Source organism: Lagopus leucura, unplaced genomic scaffold (genome assembly GCF_019238085.1).
Source record: "Lagopus leucura isolate 7727_CA_CO unplaced genomic scaffold, USGS_WTPT01 109-24_obj-0_obj, whole genome shotgun sequence".
Taxonomy (NCBI): domain Eukaryota; kingdom Metazoa; phylum Chordata; class Aves; order Galliformes; family Phasianidae; genus Lagopus; species Lagopus leucura.
Genome location: NW_024965654.1, coordinates 73,129 through 85,279, shown reverse-complemented (window position 1 = coordinate 85,279; position 12,151 = coordinate 73,129). Strand labels below are relative to the sequence as shown.

General features: G+C 48.5%; 1 protein-coding gene across 1 annotated transcript in view; it reads left to right on the top strand.

Moving 5' to 3' along the window:
* Positions 1–363: 363 nt before the first annotated feature.
* The window catches only part of RAB10 (RAB10, member RAS oncogene family), a 15,015-nt gene continuing 3,227 nt past the window's right edge, over positions 364–12,151 (top strand). The window contains exon 1 of the mRNA XM_042892732.1: positions 364–605. Coding sequence (XP_042748666.1) covers positions 424–605 — 182 coding nt within the window. The 5' untranslated portion in view covers positions 364–423. The remainder of the gene's footprint in view (positions 606–12,151) is intronic.

Sequence of the window (12,151 nt, the reverse complement as noted above, 5' to 3'; positions counted from 1 at the left end):
CCCATGGCCTGACACAGGGGAGGCGGGGCTCGCGTGCGTCCGTGCGTGTGTGCGTGCATGCTGACGTCACGGCCTCGCCTGGCGGCCTGCGCGCTTACCGGGCGCCGCTGAGGAGCCGCCGCCGTGCGAGGGCCGGGCCGCAGCGAGCAGAGCCGACCCGCGGGGTTATGAGGCCGAGCGCCGCCGTCTCCCCGTGAGGAGAAGCAGCAGCGGGCGCGAGGAGCGCGGCGGGAAGCCATTTTGTGGGCCTCCTTCCTCCTCCTCCCTCCCTCCTCCTCCTCCTCTTCGTCGTCGTCGTCGTCGTCGTTCTCCGCCGCCGCCCTCAGCGAGCGGCGCGGGCCGGGCTGCTGCCGGCAGGGGGGGAGCCGGGGCGGCCGCTGGGTGCGGGGGGGGGCGAGCGGGAGGAGGCCGCAGCCGCTCCCCATGGCGAAGAAAACCTACGACCTGCTCTTCAAACTGCTGCTGATCGGGGACTCGGGGGTCGGCAAGACCTGCGTGCTCTTCCGCTTCTCCGACGATGCCTTCAACACCACCTTCATTTCCACCATCGGTCAGTGCCGTCCCTCCGCGGTCCCCTGTGGGTGTGCGGAGATTTCCCTTTGGAAGTAACGCCGTTCGGGAGGCCTTGTGCCTAAAGGGCCTTTCTGCTTGTTGGGTTTTTTTGTTTGGTTGGTTGTTTTTTTTTTGCACGATATTTTGTTGTTTTTCATCTGGATTCTTGAAGGGAAGGGTTTTTTTCGTGGCGATAGGGTAAAGGGTCGATGGGTTTAGATTGAAAGAAGGGATGTTCAGGTTGAACGTTAGCTGGCTAACATTCTTTATTCATAGGGCAGTGAGGCTCTGTCATGGGGCACCCACAGCTCTGGGCAGCCTATTCCTGGCAGCGCCCAGGCAGAGCCATGGATGGGGCTTTGGGCAGCCCCAGAAGGAGGTGTCTCTATGACAGGGGTTGAGGCTAGGTGAGCTTTTAAAGCCTTTTGTTATTAAAACCGCTCGGGGATCCCCTGACACCATCTTGTTTTGCAAATCAGATGAGATGAGCGGTTCTTAGCAAATGCTTTTTGGGGGCAATCAAAGAGAATCAAAGCCCCCGTGGTATCTTGTGGTGGTGTGATGGGTGTAAGCACCAACCACGTGTCGGAAGCAAAGGGAATGTTTCTGTTGGTTTGAATTGGATCTGGCTTTGTGTGGTTGATGCAAATCCAATCACAGAATGGTCTGGGTTGGAAGGGGCCTCAAGGATCATGAATCTCCAACCTCCCTGCCATATGCAGGGCCACCAACATCCACATTTAATACTGTAAGTATACTATCAGGCAATGCAGCTGTTGTCCAAGGGTAGTAGAACACACATGCCAGTTCTTCCCTGTTGGTGCCCAAATGTCACCATGAGAACTATAGCCAGGATTATAGAATGTAAAAAGGCATTCATAGACAAAACTTGAATAATTTGAAGTTAAATAAGGCATGTTTGGGTTTGAAGGGCAGCAATGTGCCAAGAGACAGTCGTCTGAAGACTCTTCAGGCTGCAATCTGCAGTTTTGCTGAGGGGTTGTTTTGGTAGGGTCACGATGGTGGCTTCATCTTGTCTCTTGACATCTCATACTTTGGCTGTTGAAGGCTGTATTTCTTTTGCTGCCAGGGCCATAGTGTAATTCTGTGTTGCTTGTCAAGTTCTGGCCCAGATCACGTGGCGTGGTATTTGGAGTTCTCTGGGAAGGTTCGTTTCCATTCTCAGTTAAAAATAGTTGGTGTCTTGGGTTGTGAAGTCAGCAGTGGCTGTTGCTCCAGAGAGCTGTTCTAATGGCCAGTGACTTTAATAATTAGTCCTTGGGCTTAACCACTGCAAATTTTAAGCTTTCAGGCAGAATATTACCAGGCTGATAGACGAATGTGCAGCAGCAGGCTTTGGAAGCATTTATCAGCAGATTGATCCCCATTGGTATTTCTGGAGTAGGTAACTGTTCGTAGAACATGTATGCTAAAAATGAGTTCTATTTCCTAAACTTCCAAGTAGAAGTCTAGCTATGGTGACTGTGGACATGAGTTGGGTCGTGCTTCCATCTTCACGGTGGAATGGAGCAGATTTTGGGGGGCAAATAGGTTTTCTATGTGGTATTAGCTGTATGAAGATACATTAAGTGGTTTGTTTCCTGAGTTCTTCTGTATGTGGTTGTTTGATAAGGAAACCTGATGGGAAGGTGTGCGTGCAGGCGATGCCAGTTGAAATGGAGACTGTAGATGAACACCTTTAAAAGGCAGCCCACTCGTGAAGGGAAGCTGGTGAACTCTTACAGTGGGTTCAGTCACCTCCCCGGGTAGCTGCTCTCTGCGTTGTTACAGCCCAGTGATTGAGCAATCTGTCTGAAAACGGGTTCTCTCACACTGCTGCTGGTAGCTCTGGTTTTCAGACTTTCTCAGGGTTTCCTCTGTTGCAGTGGTAACGTTGGTGGTGCAGGAATGCAGAGGTGACTGCTGTGGCAGCTCCTGGTGCAGTCGGTGCACAGGGCTGGTTTTGCAGGAGTCTTTGACCTGTAGCAACAAGGAAGTGCCATTCCTGTATCGCTTCTGCACGCAGTAGATGACATTGAAGGTGAATGGCTTATTGGTGAATCTCTCTTTGTGTTTAAAAATAAATTGGTAGCTTGTTAGCTCTGATTCATGCTTTGGTGTTTTCAGAGAGCTCCATCAAGAACCTGAGATTGGGAGGTGTGTAAAATGCGTGCAGTACCAATGGCTGTGAGCAGGGGCTGGTTCAGCCTTTGCAGGGAAAGGCAGATGTCAAAGAAACCTGCTTGTGTATAGAAAGACTGTTGCCTTTGTGCAGGGAGGGAATGTTTAATTCTATAGTAGACTTGTCTATGCTTATAAATAAAGGCACAATAATATGCATTTCCACTTCACCTTGGCAACTTCCATACGCTTTCTTTCATCTGTGCACATCTTTAGAACTGATTGGGCATGATGCTGGCTGGCAGTTTGGGTATAATTTCCTAGAGCTGTGATTTGGTACGTTGTAATGTTTGACTTTGAATCACTTCAGCCTGATATTTCCTGCAAAAACAGCAGTTGAGCTTCTGGGTGCCATGAGGTCCGTGTGTGAATGATTGCACTGCCCTGCCTAGTGGCACTATAAATAATCCAGATGGCTCTTCTGCAAGAATCCCTAAGTCATCGTAACCTCCCTGACGAGAGCAGGGCCCTTGTCTCCAGTGCTGCCTTGCTGTTTGCAGGTAGAAAGTGAGTACATTAGAGTAGCCTTCGCCTATCACATGCTGTGTTTGTTTTGAATGGCTCTTCAGTAATTCTGTGGTGCAAGAATCCTTGCCAGTGTTTATTTGTGAGAAAGCGACTGTCGGGTTCTGTGTTTGGGTGCTCTGCAGCTGGGCTGGATCAGTGAGAGCTGCTTCCACGGCTGTGCCGTTGCTCCCACCTATCCCCAAACACCACTTAACTCAGTGCTTGCACTCCTGCCTCTTTGCTTTCAATTCAAAAAAGGTCAGTATGAGTACTTTTCAATCGATACGTGCTTGAGATCTTATATTTCTTTTGTCTGTTTGATAGGATGAGAGGCGATGGCCTCGTGTTGTGCCAGAGGAAGTTCAGGTTGGCTATTAGGAAACATTTCTCCTCATAAAGAGCAGTGCTGCAGTGGCACAGCTGCCCAGGAGGTGGTGGGGTCACCAAACCTGGAGGTGTTCAAGGAACGTGGGGATGTGGCACTGAGGGATGTGGGCATGGTGGGGTGGGCTGGGGTTGGACTTGAGGATCTGAGAGGTCTTCTCCAACCTGAGTGACTCTGATTTTCATCAGCCTTCAACGCGTCAGGTTAATGACAGTTGGAAGTGAGCCATTGCCAAGTGACCTGTCAGCTCTGCAGGAGCACACTGGGAAGTGCTTCAGGGACAGCAGGTGAAGCATTGCCCTTTGGTTCTGTGATAGAAGCAGGTGGAAAGGGCTCCCCTTTCAGGGATGTCAGTCTGAAGGCATGAATGTCAAAATCAAACTTGGTCGCCTAATTGCAATTGTTTGATGAAGTAAAATGCAAATTGAGGTGAGTCACAAGCTGTGTTTTCCCCTGAAGCCTGACTACTTCTAGTAAGGTACTAAGAGAACAAAGAATATGTAGTCATTTTGAGTTCCCCCCCCCTCAAATACTATTGATTTAAGTAATGCTTTCCTGGGTCATAACCCACACTGAATGTATAGTAGGTGAAGAACAGAAACAGAGAGCAGCTGCAACTTGTGGGGTGTAAATGATCCTGCAAATCCAAAGAGATTGATTAAAAACCGGTGTGATTCTGAGATTTGATCACTGTGTATCTCATTCTGAACAGGGGAAAGTCTTGATGCCAAGAATGTGCAGAACTGTGTTGTTTGATAGCCCCATTACATAATATATTAATATTAGGAAAGAAAGGAGTTACTGATAATAAACACGGGGATAAAGCTTGCTGTTTTGGCTGCTGTGCTCTCTTGCTGCCCCAGGATGGAAACTCTGAGAATGCTGCTGAGCTCCTTGTTGATGCACACCTCCTTTGCCCGTCCTTGAGCTGATGTGCCTGCCTGCAGCCTAAAGGTGTGAAGTGAAATGAGAAGACGTGCAGAGGCTGAGTTGTGGTTTCAGCAGGAAGGGCACATAGCAAATATTAGTGCTTTCACTCTAGGCTGAAATGTGTTTCAGATTTGGAGCCTCTTGTGAGTCTGTGTGCATAATCCATGGTCATTGGGTGATGAAATGGCTGTTGATGTTGGTAGAAAACTTGCTCAGGGCTGGGCAAGGAGGGATGAAGATGCGTTTAATTTAGAGACCAGGGAGGGTTTTGTAGTGCCTTGCTGAGCAATGAGCACAGCTTGGGGGGAGCAGTGGAGTGCTTGCTTTATGACTTCTCCATTGTGTCCAGAGAAGGGCAAGGGAGCTGTGAAGGTTCTGGAAAGCAAGTCTTATGGGGAGGGAACTGGGATTGCTGGGTCTGGAGAAGAGGAGGCTTGGGGGAACCTTCTTGCTCTCAACATCTGGAAAGGTTTCAAGTTTTGGGTCAGTCTCTTCTCCCAGATAACTACAGATAGGACAAGAGGTGATGGCTTTAAGTTGTGCCAGGTTCAGGTTGGATGTTAGGAAACATTTCTCCCCTAAGAGTGGTGCTGCAATGGCACAGCTGCCCAGGGAGGTGGTGGGGTCAGCATCCCTGGAGGTGCTCCAGAACTGTGGGGATGTTGCACTGAGGAACGGGGCAGTGGCCATGTTGGGTTGGAGTGTTGGATTTGGGGATCTCGGAGGTCTTTTCCAACCTTAGTGATTCTATGATCTGCCTGTTTGAAAAGTCTGTTAGACCTCTCCTCTTTATCCCTCGGATGCGGAAATGCTTCGTCTTTTCTCTCCTTGAATATTGATATTTCATTAAAGAACCCATTGATAAACACTTGAAGGGTTTGCTCTGCTCCCTTTTTAACAGTGGGGAATCTGGAGAGGGGCTGGAGCTGCTGCAGGGCTTCCTCAGTGTTGGGTGCTTTGGTACAGCTTAACTGTGAGGCATATTCTCCTCTGTGTGGGTGTAACTAGAAATCTGTGGGTGTAACTAGAAGTCTTGTTGCTTTTGTGTTACTTTCTGTAGTTCAAACAACTTGAGGCTTTTTCCCACTGGGATCATGACTTTCATACTGCGTGACACAGAGAAATGCCTGCTTTTGTCTTGTTTCCTAAGTAGACTTAACACTCCCTGAGTGAGGCCTGCTGCTGCTAAGGATGGAATACCCACACTCACATCCGTACTCGCACAACTTTTTCCTTCAGGATGCTGCTCGAGCTGCTGTCTTACTCATATTCAGGCTGATGACCAGCTCTGCAGCCCCCAGGCCTGCTGAAGCACTTGGTGGAATGGAAGCATCTCTTCCAGGTGATGTGATCCTGGCAAGGCATGCTGCTGTGCTGGGAGTACTGCAGTCTTCAGCTTTAGCTAGAGGCACCCTTGGCCCAGAACCTGAGCTCCAGAGCCCTTAGAAGGTGTGACTACAAGCCAAGAGAGACCTCTTACTCACCTGTCCTTTGGTTTATGAGGTTATTGGAAAGTTGATTGAAACTGTCATGGATTTGTCTCAAACTCTTGTTTTTGTTCCACTATGGCTGAATTCCCTCAACAGTTTGCACCTTGTCCTGAAGGAAGAATTTTGTCTGTGCTCGGGTGGCTGTGGCTTCACCTGCCCGGCTGCCCAGGGAGGTTGTGGATGCCCCGTCCTTGGATGTGTTTAAGGCCAGGTTGGACGGGGTCCTGGGCAACCTGATCTGAATGTGTATGTTTGGTGGCCCTGCTAGGCAGGGGGGTTGGAACTACATGATCCTTGGGGTCCCTTCCAACCCGGGTGATTCTGTGATTCTGTGATTCACCTGACTTTACCGCCATCCTGATCTTCTAGAGCAAAGGCGATTCATTTTACTTAAGATGCTGAGTTATCAGCCTTCAGATAGCTGGATTTTAAGACAAGGGAAAGTGGATCCAACCTAAAAGAGAAAAGATTTAGCCTCAGTATAAGGAAATTATCTTTTTTGATGGTAAGGGTGGTGAAGCAGTGGCACAGCTTGCCCAGAGAGAGATGGTGGGTGCCCCAACCCTGGAGATATTCAAGGTCAGGCTGATGTTGCTGTGAGCACTGATGGAGTTGTTGGGCTAGATGGCCTTTGAATTAATGTCCTGGTGGCTGGCAGTGGCTGAAGTGCCAAGTGGCATCTTTCTGCTTCCTGTTCTTCTGGCGTGGTCTTGCCCCTTGGTCTTCTGCCCACCAAACCTCAGTGGCAGCTGGCTTCCTCGTACTTAACAAACGTGTTTGCACTTCTGGACCTTATGGACTTCACCACTGCAGGTCTATAATAAATGTCTGAGCTTTCATAATCAAGAAGAAAGTTGACTGTGCTGGCAGCAGTATCTACTTAGCAGTTCCTTAGGTAGCGATCTTAATTTCATGTGCTCCTGATGCTTGGTACAAGCAGAGCAGTCAGCACAAGCTAACTGTCTGGGCTCCTCCTGTAACTGGGGCAAAGAAATGAGGACTCCCACCCATTGGAGCGTGGCACTGCGTGTGCCTCTGTCACTTTAGAGGAGGCAGAGATGTGTAGCTTAAATATAGCTGTCTAATTGTTGGCTAAATGAGTCCCACCAATGCCTCAGTTTCATTAAGCGTGTTGTGAAGAGCTTTCATCTCAACCGAAGTTTTTGATCTTGCCAGTAAACAACAGAACAGATGTTATTTATTTTTAAGCTGCTCAGATTTCTGGCAAAAACTAAGATTCTGCTGGCTGGCTGGTTGGGTTTTGTGCTTCACATTGGTACGCGTGAGACAGCATGCACCAGCAGTATTGCAGTGAGGTGCCTATTTGCAGACTAGGTGTGGACTATGGGAGCTGCAATAATAGGCTTAGTGCAGGGGAGGTGTAGCCAGCCTTGTTGCAGCACGCAGCAAGCTGAGGTATCCAAGGGAGACTCATAGAATCACAGAATCATAGAACAGCCTGGGTTGCAAAGGCCCACAACGCTCATCTGGTTCCAACCCCCTGCTGTGTGCAGGGTCACCAACCTGCAGCCCAGGCTGCCCAGAGCCACATCCAGCCTGGCCTTGAATGCCTGCAGGGATGGGGCATCCACAGCCTCCTTGGGCAACCTGTGCCAGTGCCTCACCACCCTCTGGGGGAAAAACTTCCTCCTAAGATCCAACCTAAACCTGCCCTGTCTCAGTTTAAAACCATTCCCCCTTGTCCTATCACTGTCCACCCTCACAAACAGCCGTTCCCCCTCTTGTTCCCATCAAGTACTGGAAGGCCTCAGCGAGGTCTCCCTGGATCCTTCTCTTCTCCAAGCTAAACAAGCCCAGTTCCCTCAACCTTTCATCATAGGAGAGTTTCATGGCCTCTGGTCTGCCTTGGGAGAGCTTTGGTGATTCTCTGAGCAGAATAAATGTATAAGCTGATACTCGGCGAGTGGGAACGTCCTGAATCCTATGGTGGCTGTGTTCATCACAGCTTTGCTGACTGGTGCTGCTGCAGTAGAAGCAGTGAAACTTCAGTTTGTACGTACTATATTTAACACTAAGCACAATGCTATTCTTTGCAGGCTGGGTAGGAAATGATAGGCGTGTCCTCCAGCAGTGATCCTGCATTGAAAACTCATGCAGAAAGGTCTGGGTCACCAGCTTATCTCCCACCCGGGTCCGTGGGACCGGTGCTTCTAGGCTGCAGTGCTTCCTGCTGTAGAGATGGTAGTGTGCATTGCATATAAATTATTGCAGACTTCCCGTTCTCAAATATTGATGGTTTATGCTGACAGAGATCAAAATTGGCTTGGGAGTTACAGCAGAGTTTCTGGCTCAGTTTTGCTGTTGAGAGTTGGAAGGGCTGGCACGTTACCTGTACTTTGCTTCTGTGTGTTTTGTGACTTCCAACGGCTGGCATGGCTGAAAGCAATCAAATGTAGGTCAGTGGGTTCAGCTGGGAGAGCGCGCCGTGCTCGGTCTGAACACGTAAGCTGTGGTCTCATGGCTTCGTTCGTTAGGCCTAGCAGTGGGGAGTTCTTAATTATTGAAACAAAAAGTAACCCGGCTTAGTTCCTGCATTCAGTGAGTCACAGAAGCTGTGAAGGCAGAGAGCTTCTGCTCTCTTCTTGAGCTCCTACTGCATTCACTGGCTGGATCTTCTCATGACCTCAGAGCCCTGAAACGCACTGCTTTGGCAAAGTTGGTGCTCTTTCTGTAGCAGAGAAGACAAATCCACTCGCCTTTGTTTGTGTATTAGCTTTCTTGTCAGTCTGGTGGGTATAAATGAGCCAGGGTAAGTGTGAACTTGAATTTTGTTTGTATGTCACTTGAGGATAGCGTTACCATTATAGCAAGCAGTGACGAATCTTCTGTTTCATAAATGGAAGCAGTGGACAGGAAAGCAGATTTGCGTACCCTGTTTATTTTGGTGCCAACAAATATAGCATAAGCAGGCTGAGACACACAGAAAAAACCAATTCAATCAAATGTCATCAAACTTCACCACACTCAGTGCACGTGCTTGGCTCTTCAGAGTAGAATTGCAATGAATTGCTGATTTATTTTTTCTTTTTGCTGAAGTCTTGCTGTGAATTCAGGTGTGACACCCAATGGGATTTGCTGGGGAGATGTGGCAGCTTCAGTGATGAGAGCCCTCTGTCTGCACCATGCCTAGGTGGAGCGTGTCAGCAAGTGAAGGATGTCATGGCAGGGAATTAGATCAGCCCATGCAAATGACTGACAGCGAGAGATTATTCCTGCATGGGAACAGCTCTGAAGGAAGTGCTATTTCTTGCTAGAGCTTTGTTTCCTTTATTCCTTACTACCTTGTGAATAAAAACCTTATTGTCTGTTTAGTCCCTCGGTATGCATAAAACATCACTGAAATAGGTCCTTTGTTCATTTTCTTTTGTTTTGTTTGTGGGAGCCCTGTGTAAGGTTTGGCCTCTGTTTCTTCTGGAAGAAGTAACTGCTTGTTGCAGCTGTACGTGGTTTCACTGACTGGAGCAGCAGTGTAGGTGGTGTCAGCAGGAAGCTTTGCTTGTCTCTCCAAGCAGGGATGTGTTTTCCATTGCTGTTGCAGCTGTGCTTGCATGTGACTCCAGGGAGGAATGTGCTGAGGTGAGTGCCTGTCCCCTTGCCACCATTCTCTCTTTATGGCCACCGCAGGTTTTCCTGTTCAACATGCTCTGCCAGCACCGAGTGTTGCAGATTTCACCAGGCAAAACTTGAATGAATGCTTACAGGTGAGGTGAAGGCAGGAGGAGAGGATGAGAAGGCTTCATAACTGGTTCTGCCTTGGCTTCTGCCCTCATCTTATCTGACAAGATGCTTGCACCAAGGTGAGACAGAGCGTTAGTCTGGGATCTCAAGGTTAGTGTATTTAGTGTGAGTGTAGCCTTGCTGCACCTGAAATTGGTGGCTGTCATGCTTTGAGCAGGTTTTTTTGCATCCTGTTTCCATCCTGCTCTAAGGAATGTGCTTTGAGAGGGGCAAGCTGCACAAAGTCTCTGGGGTTCTGTAACTGGATTGATGCTTAGACATTAACAGTGATAGATTTAAGTGCAGAGAGCAGCTGTTGCTTGATATCCATGACCTGCTGTCTACATCCATTTTACTGGAAAGTGCTCCTTGCTCTGGTTATCTCCTGAACTTTGCCCAAACCCTGATACGGAGTGTGGCAGCTCTCAGATCAAGCTCGTAAGATCAAATCTGTGCCACAAGCACCGAGTCCACTGGTTGCAGCTTTCACCTTCCCCTTTGGACGTGGTGGCCATCATACATTGCATCCAGAGGTTGCTAGGAACCAGGTTGTTCTGGGCTCCTGTAGATACAGCTTCACTTCAGTAAGAGATCTTTCCCTTCAGACAATAGTGAGGCACCTCTGATAGATGTTTTTAGCTCATAAATCTTAGTTCTTCCCCTTGCAGTGTCATTGTCCTTAGGTCAAGGGAACACTGTGTTTAGTTGCTAGCTTTCTGTTTGCTGGGCACTATTTGGTCAAGCATTGGCTCAGCTGCCCAGGAGGTGGGGGGGTCGCCGTCCCTGGAGGTGTTCCAGAACTGTGGGGATGTGGCACTGAAGGGTGTGGGCATGGTGGGATGGGCTGGGGTTGGATTTGGTGATCTGAGACCTTTTTGAACTGGAATGATTCTATAATTTAAATGAATGCATTGGATGAAGTCAGGGAGTGAAGTCTGAGATGTGTAAAGCTCCTGCTAAGTCGCCGTCCCTTGTGTTATTGAATGTGGCAGTGACATTTTATAATATCCCCATGTGCATCTGTTGGGACATTGACTACAGCAGTGTGCTGTGCATAATGACAAGGCCAGGGACCTCTCTGTTGGAGGGGAGCAGACCTCATGTTCTGCTTCTGAAGAAGGTTAATTATTTTAATGAGGTGACGAGGCAGTGGAGGATTGGAAGGTTATGGTTGCTTCATAGCACAGCATAAAGGTGTATGGAAAACAGTTCACAGCACCTCTATCCTCCATCACTTGATGTTTTTCCCTTGAATTTTGCACTCAGGTGCTCTTAAAGAGTTTCTTACAGCAACGTTGACTTTTGTTATGATCTCCAGAATTACCGTGTAGGTGTTAGCTTATGTTTATCTATATACCTCTGATTTTAGAGTAGAGAGAGAAGGTTTTGGTGCTCTCAAAGGCTGTAGTCTTGACCTAGTTTTAATATTCAGGCTTGAAACTGATGCACAGAGGAAGCTTGCCTGCTTGCAACTTGTCTGCCTGTTTGAAGGGAAGCGAGAGCACTTCAAAGAGAATTTCAAGTTAGGAAAGTGTCTGTCGTTGATTCTCATAGCTCTGAATTGTGTGATGCTGAACTTGGCTGCCTGTGTCTGAACTGCCCAGTGGTTTTGGCCAGAACAAGAGCCAGATTGCTCTGAATGCTCCACCAAGGCAACTGCAGGTGGGAAACAGCAGCACTGAGCGAAGATCCCCTCTTCCTAAAAACTACAAAGATGTGAATGAATTCAGAGACTGGGGCCTTTTTCAGATCAGAGGTCTGGCTGGGTAACAGAATCACAGAATTGTATCACAGAATTGTAGGGGTTGGAAGGGACCTCCAGAGCTCATCGTGTCCAACCCCCCTGCCAAAGCAGGTTCCCTACAGCAGGTCGCACAGGTCGGCATCCAGGCAGGTCTTGAACATCTCCAGAGAAGGAGACTCCACCACCTCCCTGGTGGGAGGTGGCCTTTTAATCATTTTGGGGTGTTGTAAGCCATTTGGGTAGATTTATCACCTGAATGAATATTCAGCTGGTTCCACTAATCTCCAGGTCAAGGCTGGTTTTCATTAATTTATTTCATAGAATCGTGGAGGTTGGAAAAGACTTCTAAGATCATCAAGTCCAACTGTCAACCCATTCCTGCTGTACCCACCAACCACAGGCCTCAGTTCAGCTACTTATTTGTTTGTAATCTGTGACAGCGTTTGACAGCACAACAAATGCAGGCATCTAGATTGGAAGAATTAGGTCACACTGAAATTGCTGTCTTGCAGAATCACAGAATGGCCCGAGTTGGATGGGATCTCAAGGATCATGAAGCTCCAACCCCCTGCCACACGCAGGGCCACCAACCTCCCCATTTCATAGCAGCCCAGGCTGCCCAGG